Source organism: Ipomoea nil, unplaced genomic scaffold (genome assembly GCF_001879475.1).
Source record: "Ipomoea nil cultivar Tokyo-kokei standard unplaced genomic scaffold, Asagao_1.1 scaffold3314, whole genome shotgun sequence".
NCBI lineage: Eukaryota > Viridiplantae > Streptophyta > Magnoliopsida > Solanales > Convolvulaceae > Ipomoea > Ipomoea nil.
In genome coordinates, this window is record NW_017619742.1 from 6,975,005 (window position 1) to 6,994,341 (window position 19,337).

The window sequence follows — 19,337 nt, forward strand, 5'->3', positions numbered from 1 at the left end:
TACTTTTGTTAATTTTGCCTCAACACAAATTTCACACTTGTTATTTGTGTTAATATGAAAGTTAGGAATTAGGTTCATGTTAATTAATCTACGCATAGAATTATAATTAACGTGACCTAGTCTACCATGCCACAAATTGGAAGACTCAAGCAAGTAAACGAAAGTAACTTTGCTTTTATTCATAATAGGCATTACATTGAGCTTAAAGAGCCCATCGGTTACATAACCTTTGCCTACAAACATTCCTAACTTAGACAAAACAACCTTGTCTGACTCGAACACCATGCGAAAGCCATGCTTGTTCAACAGTGAGCCAGACACCAGATTCTTCCTCAGCTCTGGAACATACAGCACGTTGTTCAACGTCAGTTCCTTCCCGGAAGTCATCTTCAGAACCACCTTGCCCATGCCTTCCACAGCAGACTGAGCAGAGTTTCCCATCCAAACCTTCTCGCCCTCAACGGTCTCAAAGGTATTGAACATCTCTCGGTTGCAACACAAATGCCTTGTTGCACCAGTGTCGATGAACCACTCTCGTGGGTTAGAGTCCACGAGGTTCACCTCGGTCACCATAGCCGAAAGGCTAATCTCGACCTCCTTCTGATTGCTTTCCTCAACCATGTTGGCTTCAGAACTCTTGTTCTTCTTCTTAGGAACTTTGCATTCAGAGGACTTGTGGCCAGTCTTGCCACAATTGAAGCATTTTCCATGAAATTTCTTCTTGGTAATGCCTCCTTTCGGACCTAGCTTCTGCTTGTCCTTCTTGTTCTTCTTGGAGCCTTTGGCATGCTCCACAACATTGGCCTTAGCGCCAACAGTGACAGTATTTCTGCCATCATTCGTCCTGTTCCCCTCCTCAATTCGGAGTCGCTGGATCAGGTCCTCCAGGTTCATTTCCTTTCGCTTATGCTTAAGGTAATTCTTGAAGTCCTTCCACCCTGGAGGCAGCAAGTGGATAACGGATCCCACTAGGAAGGCTTCACTCAACGTCATGCCTTCGTCACGGATTTCATCAAAGATTAGTTGTAAATCCTCAACCTGACTTAGCACGGTCTTGGAATCAACCATTTTGAAGTCAAGGAATCGGCCAACCACAAATTTCTTTGCGCCGGCATCCTCACTTCGGTATTTATGATCCAAGGCTTCCCACAACGCTTTTGCTGTGCCTATCTTGCGATATACATCGTATAAAGCATCACATAATCCGTTTAGGATGTAGTTTCGGCATAGGAAGTCCGAATCCTTCCAATAGCCAACTGCCATCACGGATTGGGCATCTTGTTCCCTTAATTCGGGAACCTTCTCGGTTAAGAATCTCGCCAACCCGAGAGTTGCCAGGTAGAACAGCATCTTTTGCTGCCACCTCTTGAAGTTCGATCCAATACCGGTGAACTTCTCCGGTCTTTCGGCCGAACCACTCGGTACCGTAGGTACCCGAGTCATGGGAATATATCCCTCAGTGCTCCCACCATCTTGTGAACCAACGTTCACTGGTGTAGCCTGGGAATTAGCAACATTATTGCCATTCCCACCACTGTTGTTCTCAACAACATTCTCCTCCCCGAGAGCTGGCAAAACAGGATTCTCCATTTCTTCTAGGAAATTAGAGATAAACAACCAACGGGAAACGGATATAAGGTTTTAAGATTGTTGGGTAAAAAGGTGAAAAATCCCCAAATATAATAATTCTACAGAAAATTATTATAACTTAGGGAAAAACAGAAACTGGGAAGGAAAAGGTTGAGTGTTTGGGGTAAAGGCTTTAGCACGAGTTCGAACACAAGGTTCTTTTCCTTAAAACCTTATTTGCTACCTCCCACAAGTGCTAGGAGCGTTGTAGCCTAGGTTTCCCAGGATAAAACGTGCTACGACTCTTTGTTTAAGCACCTAAACAAAGAGCCCGGCGAACAAAACAAAGCTGGAACACAGCTGGGGAAAGAAGAGAGTAGAAGCAGAAGTTTTGAAGCTGAAAACTATACTGGAATTCCTTCGTTTTTCTCACTGTGTGTGTATGTGTGTGTGTAAAATGCTTCTGCCCAACCTCTTCTTTATATAGGGCTCGTTGGAAGGGATAGCATTCAACATGGCAGTAAATTGGGATTAAAACCAATTGTGTAACACCTGTAACGGTCACCCACTAAGTAGGATTAAACTCAGAATTTAAAATTGGAATTAAAACAGTATTAATTCCGTAACAGATGAGTTTAATCTGTACAACGGGCTGAACTTTCGGGTTTCAGACCGTTGGGGTGCAGGTTCACACGAGAGCACACGGACCAGCAACACGAGAGTACAACTCTCGTGGTCACAGATGCACGAGAGTTGTGCTCTCGGTGCACCACCGAAGTTAGGCATAACTTAGCCCGCAAGGCCAGCCCATTTCCGGAATTTCCGGACGACATTCGTGCCCGCAGGTGCCGGCGCACGCGAGCTCGGGCTTGATTTCAAGCCTTTTGATGTCCTCTAGTTGGATTTTGATTTGCACCCCCCCCCCCCCCCCCCCCACGCGAGAGAGCCTCTATGCTATACAATTCTACAAGCTTGAAAAGAGCTCATGTATATAAGGGGGGCAAATCTTGTTTCCAAACCAATGTGGGACAAAGTCCTACATTTTCCCTTCATTTCCCAACTTAAATGGGTCTACTTTGAGAATCAATATCTCATTCACCCATTATCCGTTTTGAGCGTACAATATATCAATCTCTTCGTCTTACTACGAAGAATCCGAATCCACTTTGACCCGACCCAAATCGGAAGTGGACCCCACTGATAATTGTACCACAAAATAGCCACTTAACATGCCATTTTAAGCTAATTTTTCCAACAGACATCTCTAAAAATCACCATGAACTTCTTGTGTTGATCATGTTTAATTTGCTAATGAATTGTGTTTTGTCCTATTAATTTGTATTGTGATAAGCTGTGTTGATATTCTGGTTTTTGGTAATTTATCCATTTACTTTCCTTAGTTTTGATTCAATTACTTTGCATTTACGTTGATCTTAATTATTGGTATTTGTTTCTAGCACTTTAAATTGTCAATTTAATTGTTTTCAAGTCTATAAATTGCATTGTTTCAATTCCCTGTGGGGTCGACCCTTGCTAAAACATACTATCACTACAATTGATTCGTGCACTTGCGAGGAAATATTAAAATTGTCCATCAAGATGTTACCCCAGAGTGTCCCATATGTGAAATGGATGAAGAGTCGATTTTGCACTGCTTTACTCATGGTTGATGATTCTTTTTTGGCAGCAACAAATAGAGATTTATAGTGTGTGTAGGATCCACTTATGGCAGAGGCGATAACATTTAAAGAAGTTCTCTCTTGGTTGAAAGCACGTGGATCGGAGTTCGAGAGGTCTACATCCAATATGATTGTCTGAACTCGGTTCAAGCCCTATGTAATATAGGAGCATTGATAGGTCCTATCTAGATAGCATTATTTTTGAGTGTATATATGTCTTTTAGTAGTTCTTTTTTAGCTTATGCATGCTTTTAAGTTTATTTCCTGGTCTATGAATCAGTTCGCTCATGTTCTGACTAAAGTGGTTGATTTTTTCCTTGATGAGACTTAATATATCATTTCGTTGTTGGTTTCCACATCAATTCTCAATAAAAATCGAAAATTGAAATGTCAAGTATAATATTCAAATACTTTCCATGCAAATAAGAACATAAATACACTATTACAAAAATATAACACATTGAATAACCAAATACAATACAAACATATCTACAACCTTATTAATAATAATAATAATAATAATAATAATAATAATAATTATTATTATTATTATTATTATTATTATTATTATTATTATTATTATTATTATATTTAAAAAAATCGGGAACAGGACAGAAAGAGGTATTCCTGTCCCGTCCCCAACAGGAAATTGAAAACATTCTCCACCCCACCTGGTTCTAGATTTTTTTCCATCCTCGTCTCCGTTGGGACAAAGATCGAGTATCGAGGATTTTCATCAGAAACGAAAAAAATTGACATCCCTATAAAAAAATATTACAGAAATGTAAATAACTTTATATCAAAATGTGTTTCAATTGAATATCTAATAAATTGTTAAAAGAATAATTTCACTCGAGGAATTCATATACTCGAATGATTTAAAAGAAAGAGCATTGATAAGTTTTTGCACAAAAATGGTTTCACTATGAAAGCAGCCATGAAAGGTTGGGTTCATACATGTATTGTTTAACAACGTTGTGTAAGAATACTGCACACTAACAATATATATATATATATATATATATATATATATATATATATATATATATATATATATATATATATATATATCACATTAATTAAGGTTTCCTCAACAGAAGTATATATCAACAAAAGAATTATGCAGTTGAGACCACAAAGAAGCATGGTACAAGAACACCTCCACTCTCCCTCTGGTCTGCAATTTCTTCGTCTATTTACGCAACGCAAAGCCGGTAACTGAAACTTTGTGGCCATGGAGCTTTTTCTTGATCTAAATAAATACAAAACAAAACCCATTTAGCAGTTGATGCCACACTGACCTCTGGCGGCGGCTTTTGCGCTGTCTGACGTGAAGGGGTCGATGCGCACCCACAGCAACGAGAAGATGGAAGCGAGGAGGATGGACCAGACGATGACGATGGTGGGCGTGCGGTTCTGCCTGCCCAGCAGACCTTTGAGGAAAGGGTACAAGTGGACAATGACCCAAATGGCGAAGAACAGCCTTCCAAACAGAGGACCCCACGACTGATACCCGCTGTTTATGGCGAACGAAACTCCCGCGACTATACCTACCAGGTTCACTATAAGGACTGTGGTCGGGGGAATGAGGAGCGAAGTCCACTTGAAAACGTAGAGCTCTGAAAACTCCCCATCTTCGTCGGATGCCTTTGAGGTGACAGTGAAATTGGTGTCGATCCCAGCAAGCACTTTCAAGAGCCCCTGGAACACCGCAAACAGATGAGCCGATGTGCCACCGATGACCCAGAACTGTTCGTTTCTCCACAAGTCCTCTATACTCACACCACTCCACCTAAGCTCCAGAATTCCAGTCGCAAAAATGGATATGAAGAGAAGAATGAACCATGCACTAGCGTAGTTGCTTATCTGCAGAGAAGACAGAGGAAACAATTACGATATTCTGTTAGATTCCAGTGGCAAATTAAAACACTTTAAGCAAACAATATAGAACATGCCATATACCTCGGGAACAATAAACTTCCCCGTTAGAAGACAGATGGCGGGAAGAATGCAGTATGCAAGCAACGGGATTGAAGTGAGAGGATAGACGATGGTGTTAATGTATGCTATTCTCTCCAAGAGCTTCAGTTTTCCGTTGTACCCATACCATATAGGGCAATGACGACTGAGGAAAATTTCGATGGATCCCAAGGCCCATCGAAGAACTTGGTTTAAACGATCAGAAAGATTGATTGGAGCAGACCCCTTAAATGCTGGACGAGGAGGCATGCAATACACTGAAATCCATCCTCTCGCGTGCATCTTAAACCCAGTCAAGATATCTTCAGTGACAGAACCGTAGATCCATCCAATCTATAATTAGTTGCAGAAAACAAAGCCCAATCAATTTGCATTTCAAATCGGTACAAAAGTCAAAAAGAATTTATGTTTTTAGTGCCATCCAATACCTCTTTGCCCCATTCAGTCTTGTCCTCGTAACCACAACTAATAACATGGATTGCTTCTTTCAAGAGGGTTGCGGGGTTAGTAGATTGTGGAATGCCTCCTTGTTCCATAAAGGTGGCAGCGATAAAAACCGGAGACTGACCAAACCGCTTCTCTAAGCTCTTTTGAGCCATGAGAAGAGACTTCTCGTCATCATACCCTGCAGATCAAAAGCAACGCTAGCTGTCAAATAAAACTGCCATTACGAAATCGATTGTTATCGCTATCTGCATCATCATCAACATAGATTCCTACCTTCAACACCCTCTTCACTGTCCTCCATATTGAAAATTGGAATAGTGGATTCGGTTCGTTTAGCTGCCCTCTTCTTATCAATGTATTTCTTGTTGCCATTCCCTCCCTTCTTCCGAGAGCCACAACAGCTCTTGACGATAATGTTTGGCTCCAAATCAGCCTCAGTTAAGACCGGATCATACCCATACAAAGCTTGCCTGTTGAAACAACATCCAGTTCCCACATAGACAGGACCTTGAAGGCCGTCCAGCCCCTTCAAGTTGATCTGAGAAACAGAAATATGAAAGAATAAGCACCCACGAACAAATAGCCAAGTTGCCAACAAAAGAAAACAGATCCCTTTTGTAAAATTCTTAATAGCCACTTACATCAAAGAACACAATGTTGCGGTTGGCATATCTATCATGCAAGTCAATGCCATCAAATCTCTGGGGGAATTGAACATAGCATGTCTTCTTTCCATAAGCAGGATCCATCATGAAACACATAGCTTCTTTAAGTGCTTTACTGTTGTTGAAGTAGTGATCACAATCAACGTTCAAAAGATATGCTCCATTAGTAAGGACAGCAGACACTCGAATCTGCAGAAAGAATCGAAAACCCTATTATTCAGCCCCCATAGCACTGCAAAATTAAATGCAATCATAGAAATATAAGAGTACCAAGCATGATGTTATCGCCTATCCATTTTGCCATATAGACATATATTACAAGCATTACCAGGAAATGATCCATATAATATAAATATATGCAAGTCAAAACACAAAAATCACTCGATGGAATGCAGTTATTATCTGAATTATCTGTTGCCTACCAAAGCATTCATAGCTCCAGCCTTCTTGTGGTGTTGAAATCCCGGCCTCTTTTCACGGGAAACATAAACCAGACGAGGAAGTTCATTTCCATCTGTATCAAGCCCCCCACTGTGGCCCAGGAAGACCTGTTTATCCAATTCACAGTAATAGCACAAGTTAAAAGATACCTCGATGATTTATGCATTTCAAATGATAAGCAAGCAAGATTCTTAAAAAATAATAAAGAAATTGATAAATACCTGGATCATTCCGGGATGATCCCTAGAGTTGTTTCCAGGCCAAGGGGTTCCATCTTGCATTGTCCAACCTTCCTCGGGCATCTTTTGTGCTTTTGCAACAAGTGCATTGATGCGTACCTTAAATTCTTCATATTCCCTCTGCAAAACAGAACCTTTCGGGTGTTAGAATTTTTGCTTCAACGTCTATGAATAAATCTTCGCTGAGAAGTTTGAATTTCTCAACAAAATTGCAAGGATTGGCTTCCCACTTAACAACAAAAGAGCCACCTCAATAACAAGTGTTCTGGTTGTGAGAAATCCTACAAAGGCCATCTGAAGAGTGAAGCCAATCCAACACATGTTTAAATTATGAATTTATATTTTAAATATATGCACTGCATAAATGTTAAATCTATCTACAACTAGGATGAGTTCATTTGTCATGATTGAGCTTTGGATGTAACTTCAGGAGATGTTAAGCACAGTATTATCAATACAACACAAGAACAACACTACCATGATCTCTTACCTTCATTGCCCTGCGCTCTTTCACAAATGAAGGCTGAATCTTGTCCTTCAGATAATCAATCTTTTGAGCAAAATAGAACTCAGGAGCCCGAGGCTCGATATTGAACTTCTTACAGAAGGGCACCCATTTCCTTGCAAACTCTGCAGTCTCTGAGAGGGATTCAAATGTTAACATTGCCGAACCATCATCAGAAACATAGCACGAGACCTTGTCGACGGGGTAATCCACAGAAAGGATTGACAACACTGTGTTTGCTGTAATGAGAGGAGGCTCCTTCATGGGATCCACAGTACTGACAAACACATCTACTGGTGCTAATTGGGAAGGCTCCCCTTCCCTATCATATCTGACAAAATAAGAAACAAAATTAATAATATAACAAACCAAGCCCACTTCAAATATGGAATTAGAAACCCATCCTGGTGATATAAAATAATAAAGTTTCTTGCAAAGCAATTTCTGACACTAACCTTAATGCAAGCCTGTCTAGGTAGGTCTCACGATTGATGGGTGACCATTTTGGGAACTGATCCAAAAGCCAAGATAAGGCAAACCAGACCTCACAGATAACTGATACCAGCCACAAAGGATAGGCATCATTCACAGGGTGAGTAAGCCGGTATTGCATGAAAAATCCCAAGATGATCAACCGAAGTATAATCACAACACGATAGGGAGTAAGGTGAGAAGAAGGAATAGGCACAACGCGACTTAGGGGTTGGCGAGCTTTATCAGCCCTGCCACAAGGTTGAAGCAACATAATAACATTGAGAACACATCCTTGTTACCACATAATGATTCCAAATGATAAAAAGATACTCACATCTCTAGCTCTTCCCTATTCGACCCTATCACTTCAGTATCTCCTCCTTTCCCATCTGAGTATCTGTTGCTCACATGCACCATTGTTTTCTCCTGTTTAAGTTTCCAACCTTCCACTCTCTCTTTCCAGTCAACATTTCCAAGTCCATAAGTAGTATTCAAGTCCTTCGAAGGGTCCACAATTCTCACAGGAACTGAAGATATTATAACCCCATCAGAAGTCCATAAGGAAAAAAAAAAGCCTCAGACAAATATCTAATGAAGTTTTGAGATAAAGGGAATGCCTGGCTGTCTAGGGTCGAGATATGGACTTGAGTGGCCATGCCTGTCACCAGGACCCAAAGGTCCTGAGATGCTCCTTACAGATTGAGTATCTGGTGTAGCACTTGGAGGGATTTCACCAGAAATCTATAAGCATGGTCACATAGGTTAGAAAAATGTTACAAACAAATAATCTTAACATATTTCAAAAAACAAGAAAACAGAATTAAGTTTCAAATAAGAACATATTAATGAAAAAGAAAGAAAAAAATACTTCAGTAGTTTTTACTTTTTAAGCCCCATACATACTGCTAGTATCATACTCTAGTTATTATTATTATTTATTGAAAAAGTCATTATCAAAACTCACTTACAGGCTGACCATTCATGAGAAGAGGTATTGGCTGCTGAGACTCATGCCTTGTAGAAGAAGAGAGATCCACATCTTCTCCCTGCCACTGGTGTCTAGCCTTGCTATTCCCCTGGGCATGATTAAACTCATCATCCAGGTCATCAGAATAATCTTCCTCATCATCCCCATCAACCCGTGGACTCCCTGACAGTGCCAAAACAAAGTTAAAGTTCATTACAATGGTTTTTGAAAAAATTCTGAAATTCTTACATACAAAAAATGGAGTAATTACAGCAGTATATATAAAACCTACTCTAATAAAGGAAAGAAATAATTAGCTTAATTCTTTCCTTGGTAACTGAAAATCTAGGAGAATTTGAAAATCACCCCCTAAATATCTCCATTATTCCTAAAATATTTTCCTAAAATAAATTCCCTAACTTTCCAGAAAATGATAGATAAAGATGCAAGAAGAAAAGGGAAGAGAGCCCACATGGACAGCTCAACTGGTTATAGAGGTGAAGTTTGGAAAGTAAGAAAAGGTATAGCAATTAAGTCTTAAATATTCTGTTGAGATTTCAGGCAAATTAAAAATGAAACCTTTTTGTCTCTTGTATCTAGTTTTGCACTGGGGACATGCTTGATTTCCATCTTTGCGCTCATACTCATAACAAGGCCGGCAAACAGGGAAGGCACACTCATTACACGCAACAAATGCATCACCACTAGCAGTCACCCCAACAGCATCACCACAAATCTGACATATCTGACTATTCAGATCCTTAAGGGGTTTTGGCTGCATTTGAAACAAAGTGTATGTGACCAATCAGACAGAAATTCAAAAAATCCATCACTGCCTATATGCATTGCAAGAAGAGGCAAAGTATTTCCTGAACATATATGCAATATTGGTATATGACGCTACGTTACTACAATAACTGATCAGCAATGTAAAGAGAAATCCAGCCCTCAAACTGCTAAGCTCCAAATTCTGATCAAATAATTGAACTTCAACTAAAAATCAATCGCTTTTTGATGACTAATGAAGTGGTAAGGTATTTTAATTGACAAACAAGATGGACTGAAAATCCAAATGGCCAAAACTACAACTTTAACACTAGAAACTTAAAATTAACAACTTTTAGCCATCATAATTTCATGAAAAATCTATAACGAGATTCAAGACTGAATCCAAACTAATCCGCTGGCAAACACCGTACCGCACTATCAGAATCATGGCGGATTTGAACCAGCTCATTCCGTTTGTGCGATCCGGCAACCATCCCAGCACCGGCCTCCATTTCTTCCCCGAGAAACAGAGGACTTCACTTCACCGCAATTATTTCTGATGAATTACAACAGCAATGCGGATTCAAAATTGTGGGATGATTAGATCATTGATGTTAATGGGGACTAAATAAATAAATCGCGATCTTCTTCTGGGTCTATCAGAAGAGAAGAGAAAGAGAGAAGGGATTGTTTGTTTGGACTGCTATGAACTGGCTGTCGCCCTCTTATTGCTAAATCCTCCACCTCTCTACTTCTCTGATCTCTCGACGCACGCACGCACGCGCTGTGAACTCGCTGTCGGTGCCCTCATTCCCATTAATCATTTTCGATGTGATTTGTAAAAATAGAAATGTTTTATTCTCTTTGTCCAATTTCAATATCTACTATATAAGTTCTTTATTTTTTACTCCGTATCATTTACTCTTTACTAATAAACTGTACGATTTTTCCGGGCTTTGTCCCTCCTTCTGTTCCAAAAAAATAAACTGTACGATTTTGTCACCAATTTAATCAAACGAAACTATATTTTTTATAATATAAAATTTGATAATTAAAAAAGTAGTACAAATAGCCTTATCTTATTTTCTTTTTTTTTTTTAGTGATAAAAGGAAACCACACTAAGTACCTGCATAGGGGTGTTCAATCAGTTAACCGTTCAGTTAACCAAACCGTTTTAATTGAAATTTTTAAAACTTTAATCGTTAACCGAACCGAATTTTGTATTATCGAAATAATCGAATCCAACTTTTTAAAATTAAAGCTTTAAATCCTAAAAATAGTTCCTATAATAATAAATTTAATTAAAATAATACATATAATAATAAATCTATAAGAAAATATACAAAAATTATCATGACAACATTACAAATTTATAGAGATTTTACATATTAAATTATATATATATATATATATATATATATATATATATTTAAAATTTCGGTTAACCGAAGATACGAACCGAATTAACCGTTAACCAAAATTTTAAAAAATCTTTAATCATTAACCGAACTAAAAAAGTTCGGTTAAAAAACGGTTAATCGAATTTTGTTGGTTTGGTCGGTTAACCGAATATTTATCGAAGTTTGCACGCCCCTACCTGCACCGGGTAAAATTCACCTTGTAACCCTAACCGGCCTAATTTGTCCATAGTTGACCGACTCAAATCAAGAAAGCTAATAATCTGCTTCTTGTCATTAGGAGTCGAACTTGAAACATTGCGGTTACCAAGTCAACAAGTTGACTAACATGCTTGGCGTAGCCCCTCACCTTATCTTATTTTCGTGTCCATGAGCTATGAAGTCTAATAAAATAAATACTTGGTTAGTTAAAGGTGTGCATGAGATAAATTGTCTGCTCATGTATATTAACATGCAAACTACAAAGAGTGAAAGAGGCTCAATTGACATTTTAAAACGAGAATCATGTTCTACTCACTTACCACTCTTTTCAAGACATTTTCTATTTCTTTTTTTAGGTACTACACTGATATTTGCATTCTGTGTAGTGAGATGAATTCAATTAAGACTCAATGAAGTTTCATTTGAGATCATATCCCACCTGCTTGTATTTCAGATTTGATGGTTATTTAATATATGAGTTGCCTTATTTTCAAAAAAAGTTTCATTTGAGAACAAATATTTCAATAGCATTATTTTTGGAGTTAATACCCAATTTAGTCGTTGACTATAGTGATTTTTCTTAATTTAGTCCTAAAATACTTTTTGTGCTTAATTAGGTCATCGACTTCGATGGTTTTACCCAATTGAGTCATATGTTAAGATAGCTTGGTAATTTCACATTTATTAATACCCAATTTAGTCCTCAACTATGGTAATTTTACCTAAATTAATCTTCAAGTATAGTGATTTTGCTCAATTCAGTCATCGACTATAGTTATTTTTCTCAATTTAGTCATTAATTATAACAACTAAAGACTTAATTGAGTAAAATTATCAAAGTTGATGATCTAATTGAACATACAAAAAACCGTTTATGACTAAATTAAATATTCTCATTATCTTTGTCAAAGAGTAAATTAAATATTAACTCATTATTTTTGTCATTTAGGAATTTGAAGGTGGTTGAGTGTATGAAAGAAAAGGGTGTTAGGTTTTCTGTCAATAAAGTGAGTATGGATTATATATTTCTTTCTGGTATTACAAAATGGAAATTGGATGATGATGCATCACCATCAACTTCTGACTATATACATATTATATATTACTTTAATTAATGTGCTTCCTTGTGAACGTCAACATCATCAGTTTCACCTAATACAAAATCATTAATATACACAAATATACAGACCGACAAACCTTCACCTGTTCAAATTGTCCCAACCAGCAAATCAGAAGCAGTGGTCTCAAAATATATTTTCCAAAAAAAAAAAAAATAACCAAAAAAACTTAGAGATTTAGAAGAAAAAAAAAAGTAAATTAAATTATTTTTGTAGGATAACGGGAATGAAATTATGAATTTTTAGAATTTTTTTCATTCCCCTTGATGGCCATGAATATTCCAAACCACCATTTTGCATAAAGTTATTTAAATGAATTACAATTAGAATGATTAAAATAGTGAACCACAATAGTTAATGTGAATTCGAGACGAGTAGTAGACTTAATTGAAACGGAGGTGTTTTCACTGGGGGCTAATGTAAGGATTATAAAGAAGTGCAAAGTCATGATTAATGGAGACTAGAATGTGGAAGTTAAGAGCGTGTACATAGAGCAAAATTAAACAGTCGACTGTCTCGCCAAATCAGCACACCATGTGAAGAGACAATGAAAAGAAGTGACTATTATCCCTTGATACCTTTTGAATATCGTCGAAGAAGACACGTTGGGCCTCCCTTGCAACAGGAGAGTTCTAGTTAGGAACTAATTGGGTCACTCCTTCCTTTGATATAAAAAAATATTGTGTTGTTGCGGCTAATATGGTGGGCTCCTTGTGACGCCAAACACCAAGCACTGATCCTCCCACCTAATGGGCAGCTCAGTTACTATAATTTACCCATCTAGGGTGAGTGAATTTCGCCTTTCATGGGCAAAATAGTAAACAATTGTTTTGAAAGAGGTGGCTAAGTTGGTAGAACACAAGAGCAAGATTCTTATACATACTAAAAAGTCAGAATCGATTTTTGTCATTATCTTCTTGGTCAACCCCATCATGCAAGGTCTTTCTAATGCGGTTTACCTTGCCGAGGGTTAATCATGGCAATAACACAAACTTTTTTGATGGCTAATCCTTTATGTGCAATTGAAGGAAATCCCAAGAGCTACAAGTGCATGTAAAAAGCATGGATTCTTGCTTCATATAAAAGCAAAAAACATCCAAAGCAACAATAAACAACTTCAACAAAGGCCAATAATGACAATAACTAATCCTCACTTCAAACTATCACTGTTCTTGAACTCTGCAAAGAAGCATCAGACATGTCATCATACTTTCACCTCTCTACAAAACCAAACAAGAAGCAATTAAGAAAACCAATGGAACAAGACTAGGTTGTATATATATATATATATGCTCCAATACTTCTCTTCTTGACAAGCCAAAAACATGAAATTATGCTAATGTGTCAGTCATACTATGATTTAACCTCTTGTTTCATCAGTACTACAATCACAAGACTTGCTTTGATATTATTGCTATCAAGCTGCAAAATATTCTAGTAGTACTGCAATAGTCTAAATGTCCCGTCGCATAGAGGGGAAAAAACGGTGTGGAATTATATATGCAGAGAGAATCATATATTAACCCCCGATTTGAGGCATTGTACACTAATATACGCATAGACGGGAGCACAATCTAAACTATGCATCATATCATATCTCTGCATTACCAAATCCTTCACAAAGTCTCGTTGACAGTAAGCTATTTCCTCCCTTCCTGGCTGCCAGCAGTGGTGTTCTTCAGAATCTGTGATTTCGAAAAATGAAAGTTACAAAGATGTCAAATGTTAATCTGTGATAACATGCTAGAAATAGAAATTTTAGCATGCTACAATGTGTTACTGTATTTAAATCATAATTAATGTTAACAAAACAACAAAATATATCCTTGGAACTTAGGAAAGAGTAATGTTACACCTACACTCGGAATTTTTTTTCACCAAAAAGTTTCCCAAATAATGATATTCATTAATTTTTTAGTTAATTCCACCACAGGTCCCTTGTCTTTGGTAACAATTCCAAATTTAGTTCCAGACTATCGTTTTTGCCATTTAACATCCAAACTATTATTTTTTAGACACTTATAGTCCTTCTAATTATTTTTTCTATTTTTAGTAAGGACATTTTAGTCTCTTCATATTTTTCTTTTGTTATTTTTCCAGTTTGAACCGGTTTAATTGGTTTAACATTTTACTAAAAATTGATTGAAAAATATGATTACTAAAAATCAGAGGATACCTAAAGTTCTAAACCAATTAAACCGGTTGAAATTGGAAAAATAACAAAATAAAAATATGAAAAGACAAAAATGTCTTTACTAAAAATAGAAAAAATCATGAGAATGACTATAAGTGTCCAAAAAATAATAGTCTCGATGTTAAATGACAAAAAGGATAGTTTGAAACTAAATTTAGAATTGTCACCAAAGATAGGAGACCTAACTTAAAAATTTCCGAGTTGTCTATGTGCATGTCTTTACTAAAAATAGAAAAAATCATGAGAATGACTATAAGTGTCCAAAAAATAATAGTCTCGATGTTAAATGACAAAAAGGATAGTTTGAAACTAAATTTAGAATTGTCACCAAAGATAGGAGACCTAACTTAAAAATTTCCGAGTTGTCTATGTGCAATGTAGTTGAGATAGAGCACATGCTTTGTCCACTGTGGACATAATCCCCTCACTGCTGTTGTCAAGGTTCAAACCTTGGTCTCTTTCTCCCAAATACTGTCTACTAAACCAATGAGCTAAGACCGTGCGAGCAAACAATTTTTAATTACCAATTGAGCTATCTCAACCTTTAATTAATGATGCTTCTAGTTTTGGATGGATGTATTGACATAAAGGAAAAGTCCTATTCTTGTTAAGAAGACTTGTAGTTATGGAACACCATACATATATGTCAAGATGATGGGTTTGGTTCACATCAAACATTGATGGATAACTCCACTGTACTAATTTTGCACGGCTAAACAATAGTGTCTGGGGTGGGTGTTGATTAAATGAACCAAACAAGATCATGTGGTTGGTGTGTACTAGTAAATTAAATGAACCAAAGAATTGAAACAAGGCAGGTGGTTAGAAGTAGGTGTGACTAATTAAAACTTACATGTCTTAGCATCTGGTTTTCATTTTGCAAGGTGGACAGCCTCTCTTCAAGCTCAGCATTCTTTGTTTCCAAGTCTTTCACCCTTCCCTCCAAGTCTATCAAATATGCCTTCTTCCTCTCCCTTGCTTGCTGTGCTGAAACTCTGTTCCTCAACAACCTTATTTAACATTGGATACAACAACAAAAATCACAAACATGCCACATATCAACCCACGGTTAGCTTGTTGGGTAGAGGCCGATAAAGGGCCAAGTTTAGCAATTGGATGGTGACTAGGGGAATTGTTGGGTTGGGCTGAAGCCAGTGAAGGGGCAAGTCCAACACCCGGCCTCTTGAAGATGTAGTGGCGGTATATAAAGAAATAAGATTGCACCTTTATTGTGAGCTATAGCTTTTGGTATAATGGTAAGCACTTGATCTAACAAGTGGTATTAGAGTCACAACCAGCGAGAACAAAAATTGTGCAGTTAAGACTGCTTTTGGCATATTGATAAGCACTAGTCCTAACAAAGTTGAATTCAATTCAGGCTCTGTTTGACCGAGCTTATTTAGTGACAACAGCATTGGCCAAGTCACATGCCTATTTTGTATTGCACCCATCACAAGGGCCCACCCTCGCTGGCTTAGAGTCTCGGTGAAAGAGATAAATCATAAAATGTGTCTTGACAGTTAACCAGTCAAACAAAGCTAATCTATATTAGTTTTTTTTTTTTTTAATTAGTGGACCAGTTGAGTTGTGTCCGGATACAAGTTTACCTAGGCTATCAATCATACATGGCATAACTACTACAGATGGAGCAAGTGGATGTGATTTTACCTTTTTAACCTCTTGTTCTCTTTGTCAGCTGGGCTTCTGCCCCTCTTCCTTTGAGTGGCGGCGGAATGGTGAACGGGACCCGCCGCAGAGGTGCCATCCCGGCCTGAAGCAGCCGGACCGGCGGCTTCTCCACCCATCTCAGGCACTCTCCTGCTCTCATCATCACTCTCCACACCTTCATTATAATATTTAATAATCAACTACTTAGTTCAAACTTATATCATTTTCACCACTAAAAGTTCTACTTCTCCAAGAAAATAATTAAGGCACACCCAGATGACAAAATGTATGATGTTTCAAAACCCATACGAACTTAAATCTGTAAAAATTCAGAAACTAACCCCCGGTAATTCTTGATGATATTATTATAAAGGACTAAACTTGATTGAAAATCAAACAAATTCTTCGGGCTGTCATATATATATATATATATATATATATATATATATATATATATATATATATATATATATGGAGCAAGAAAGTGACACATTTCCAAAAACAGAAATCAGTACAAAATCCAAGAGACTCCATTGCAGCTTTCTTCTGCTCTTTCTAGCAAATGGTTATCAAAAACAACCCAAAAGTTCAATCTTTGACCAAATACAACACAAATTTATACTAAAAAAATGTCAAAACTACAAAATTTAACAAGAAAAGCTAGAAAAAAAAGGTGTTCAGAAGAAAAAGAAAGAAAGAAAGAAAAAAAACCTTCTTTAACTTCGGGCTGGAGAGCTGAGCTGGAAGATCTTTCACTGCTTGAAGGAAGAGAACTGGCAGCCATGGAACTCGTAGCAGCTTGTTCCTGCATTTTCCTCCAAAACAACGGAAAATGTACAGAAACAGAGAGAGAGAGAGAGGATAAACGTGGTATATTGATCTGGGAAAAAAAAAGAGCGGGATGTGAATGAAGCCAGTAAGCAGAGAAGACTCTCTCAGACAGAGAGAGGAGAAAGAAGCGGAAGCGTTACAATAGCCGTTAGATTGGGTTTGATCGAACGGGTACAAAGCGGTGAGCGTGGAGGCCTCTGGAACCATAAAGTGTCGAGGCAATCAAAGGCCAGGAAGAGAGTAGGCGTGGAGTGTTGTGAGTCGTCGGATTGGGATGTGATCCAACGGTTTGGATGCGTTTGGATGAGTTGGGTGCATTGAATATGAATGGGCAATGGGGAACAATCCCCAAAAGTGCTACGGAATTGCGGCGTATTCATTTGTTTTGAAATTTAAGCCACTAGAATGAGATTTACTATTCTGCCCTCAGATATTTCATTTACACACTCTTTGGAGATCATTATATTCATATGGTGAATTGGTCAAAATAATATATCTTCATCGTGGTTGTATTAATGTGATTTTATATCAAATAATTTAAGAAATAAGTGGGTAAAGTAATACTGAAATAATGGAGAAAGAGCGATTGTTAAAACATATAATTGCATGGAACAAATTAAAGTATTAATGAACACTTAAATTAATGAAGAGATATTACGAGCGTTATGCTGTGCACCACGGTTGCAAAAATGACGTCATTTCGACGTCCGACTTAAAAGAAAAATAAAATTCATAATTGCATTACTACACATCCATAACTATAAATTCAGAATTGTATAACTACACATTTATAACTTCACAACTATACATCCAGAATTACATAATTATACCTCCATAACTTCATAACTATACATTCAGAATTGCATAACTACACATCCATAACTTCATAACTACACATCCATAACTTCATAACTATACATTCAGAATTGCATGCATAAGTACACATCCATAACTTCATAACTATACATTCAGAATTGCATGCATAACTACACATCCATAACTTCATAACTATACATTCAGAATTGCATGCATAACTACACATCCATAACTTCATAACTATACATTCAGAATTGCATGCATAACTACACATCTATAACTTCATAACTATACATTCAGAATTGCATAACTACACATTCATAACTTCATAACTATACATTCAGAATGTGAAATTATAACTTCATAACTATATGTTAGGAATATAGCGGAATAATGCGGAAGCGAATAGTCGAAAATTGAGAATTATAAGAAGTTAAATAATAATAGGGAAAAATATAATGACAAACTAATAAACGAATATATATATATATATATATATATATATATATATATATATATTAATTCCTTTAATAGAGAAACAAAGAATATATATGTATATATATGTGTAGGGACAAAGAGAGAAATTAAGTAAGATGTAGAATCAGATTGTAATGAGCAATTATACAAAGCAAATGATTAAACTATTTATACATGACAAAAGAGAGCCTAATGCGGCAATCATGAGGATGAGAGAAGAAAGTGGAAAGCATGTAAGGAAAAAAGAAGCAACGTGGATGGTGGTTGTCCTATTGGATTTGAGCCACAAATCATTATGTCCTAACAATCTCCACCTTGGATCAAATTCACTGTGAAAATTAACAATCGAAACAGCCAATTAAACTCAAGCACTGCTTAAACTTAGTGATAGGTAGAGGCTTGGTGAGCATATCTGCTGGATTCTCCAATGTATGAATCTTCTGAACGACTATATCTCCCGCAGCTACAACATCTCGAATAAAATGATATCTGACATCAATGTGTTTGGTTTTGGCATGATAGGTATCATTCTTGGTGAGATGGATAGCACTTTGACTATCAGAGAACACAATAGTGTAGCCTTGTGAAACACCAAGTTCCATAACCAAACCCCGTAGCCAAGTAGCTTCTTTGACACCTTCTGTTGCTGCAATATATTCCGCCTCAGTCGTAGATAACGCAGCAATAGACTGAAGCGTAGCTTTCCAACTGATAGCACAATTACAAAGAGTGAAAATATAACTGGAAAGCGACCGACGTCTGTCAAGATCACCACCATAATCAGAATCTACAAAGCCCACAATATCAGTAGATGTAGAAGAATTTCGATCAAAAACCAAGCCCAAAGACGAAGTACCCTTTAGGTACCGTAGAATCCAT

General features: G+C 37.2%; 2 protein-coding genes across 5 annotated transcripts; both read right to left on the reverse strand.

The window, feature by feature from the left end:
• Positions 1-4,147: 4,147 nt before the first annotated feature.
• Positions 4,148-10,452, reverse strand: LOC109169523 (cellulose synthase A catalytic subunit 1 [UDP-forming]-like). 2 transcript variants are annotated; one of them, XR_002052247.1, is made up of 15 exons: positions 10,166-10,452; positions 9,546-9,741; positions 8,968-9,149; positions 8,617-8,740; positions 8,334-8,526; positions 7,981-8,247; positions 7,511-7,856; positions 7,003-7,140; positions 6,763-6,888; positions 6,317-6,529; positions 5,949-6,213; positions 5,657-5,853; positions 5,211-5,561; positions 4,320-5,114; positions 4,148-4,257 (listed from the first exon to the last, which is right to left on the reverse strand). XR_002052247.1 is itself a non-coding variant. In XM_019318386.1 (14 exons), the coding sequence occupies exons 1-14, from the start codon at positions 10,244-10,246 to the stop codon at positions 4,527-4,529; spliced, it is 3,267 nt and encodes a 1,088-aa protein (XP_019173931.1). In that variant the 5' UTR covers positions 10,247-10,452; the 3' UTR covers positions 4,317-4,526. The 2 variants fall into 2 exon arrangements, 1 of the variants encoding a protein (XP_019173931.1); XM_019318386.1 differs by lacking the exon at positions 4,148-4,257 and having other exon boundaries at positions 4,317-5,114.
• A 3,049-nt stretch (positions 10,453-13,501) lies between these two features.
• On the reverse strand, positions 13,502-17,273 carry LOC109169524 (transcription factor HY5). 3 transcript variants are annotated; one of them, XM_019318389.1, is made up of 5 exons: positions 17,046-17,273; positions 16,335-16,509; positions 15,520-15,676; positions 14,081-14,157; positions 13,502-13,651 (listed from the first exon to the last, which is right to left on the reverse strand). In XM_019318389.1, exons 1-4 carry the CDS (start codon positions 17,143-17,145, stop codon positions 14,113-14,115), a joined length of 477 nt encoding a protein of 158 aa, XP_019173934.1. In that variant the 5' UTR covers positions 17,146-17,273; the 3' UTR covers positions 13,502-13,651; positions 14,081-14,112. The 3 variants fall into 3 exon arrangements, with proteins under 3 accessions (XP_019173934.1, XP_019173933.1, XP_019173932.1); XM_019318388.1 differs by having other exon boundaries at positions 13,502-13,692; XM_019318387.1 differs by lacking the exon at positions 13,502-13,651 and having other exon boundaries at positions 13,776-14,157; positions 17,046-17,272.
• Positions 17,274-19,337: the final 2,064 nt, after the last annotated feature.

What these genes read in the sequence shown, in the direction of transcription:
- LOC109169524 (XM_019318389.1), bottom strand. Translation starts at nt 17,145, where the DNA reads ATGCAGGAACAAGCTGCTACGAGTTCCATGGCTGCCAGTTCTCTTCCT. An exon ending in GAGAACAAGAGGTTAAAAAG is followed by an intron (nt 15,677 to 16,334) that starts GTAAAATCACAT and finishes ATGTTAAATAAG; the next exon opens with GTTGTTGAGGAACAGAGTTT. An exon ending in AAAACCAGATGCTAAGACAT is followed by an intron (nt 14,158 to 15,519) that starts GTAAGTTTTAAT and finishes TCGAAATCACAG; the next exon opens with ATTCTGAAGAACACCACTGC.
- LOC109169523 (XM_019318386.1), bottom strand. Translation starts at nt 10,246, where the DNA reads ATGGAGGCCGGTGCTGGGATGGTTGCCGGATCGCACAAACGGAATGAG. An exon ending in AGACTGAATGGGGCAAAGAG is followed by an intron (nt 5,562 to 5,656) that starts GTATTGGATGGC and finishes AACTAATTATAG; the next exon opens with ATTGGATGGATCTACGGTTC. An exon ending in GGAAGTTTATTGTTCCCGAG is followed by an intron (nt 5,115 to 5,210) that starts GTATATGGCATG and finishes TCTTCTCTGCAG; the next exon opens with ATAAGCAACTACGCTAGTGC.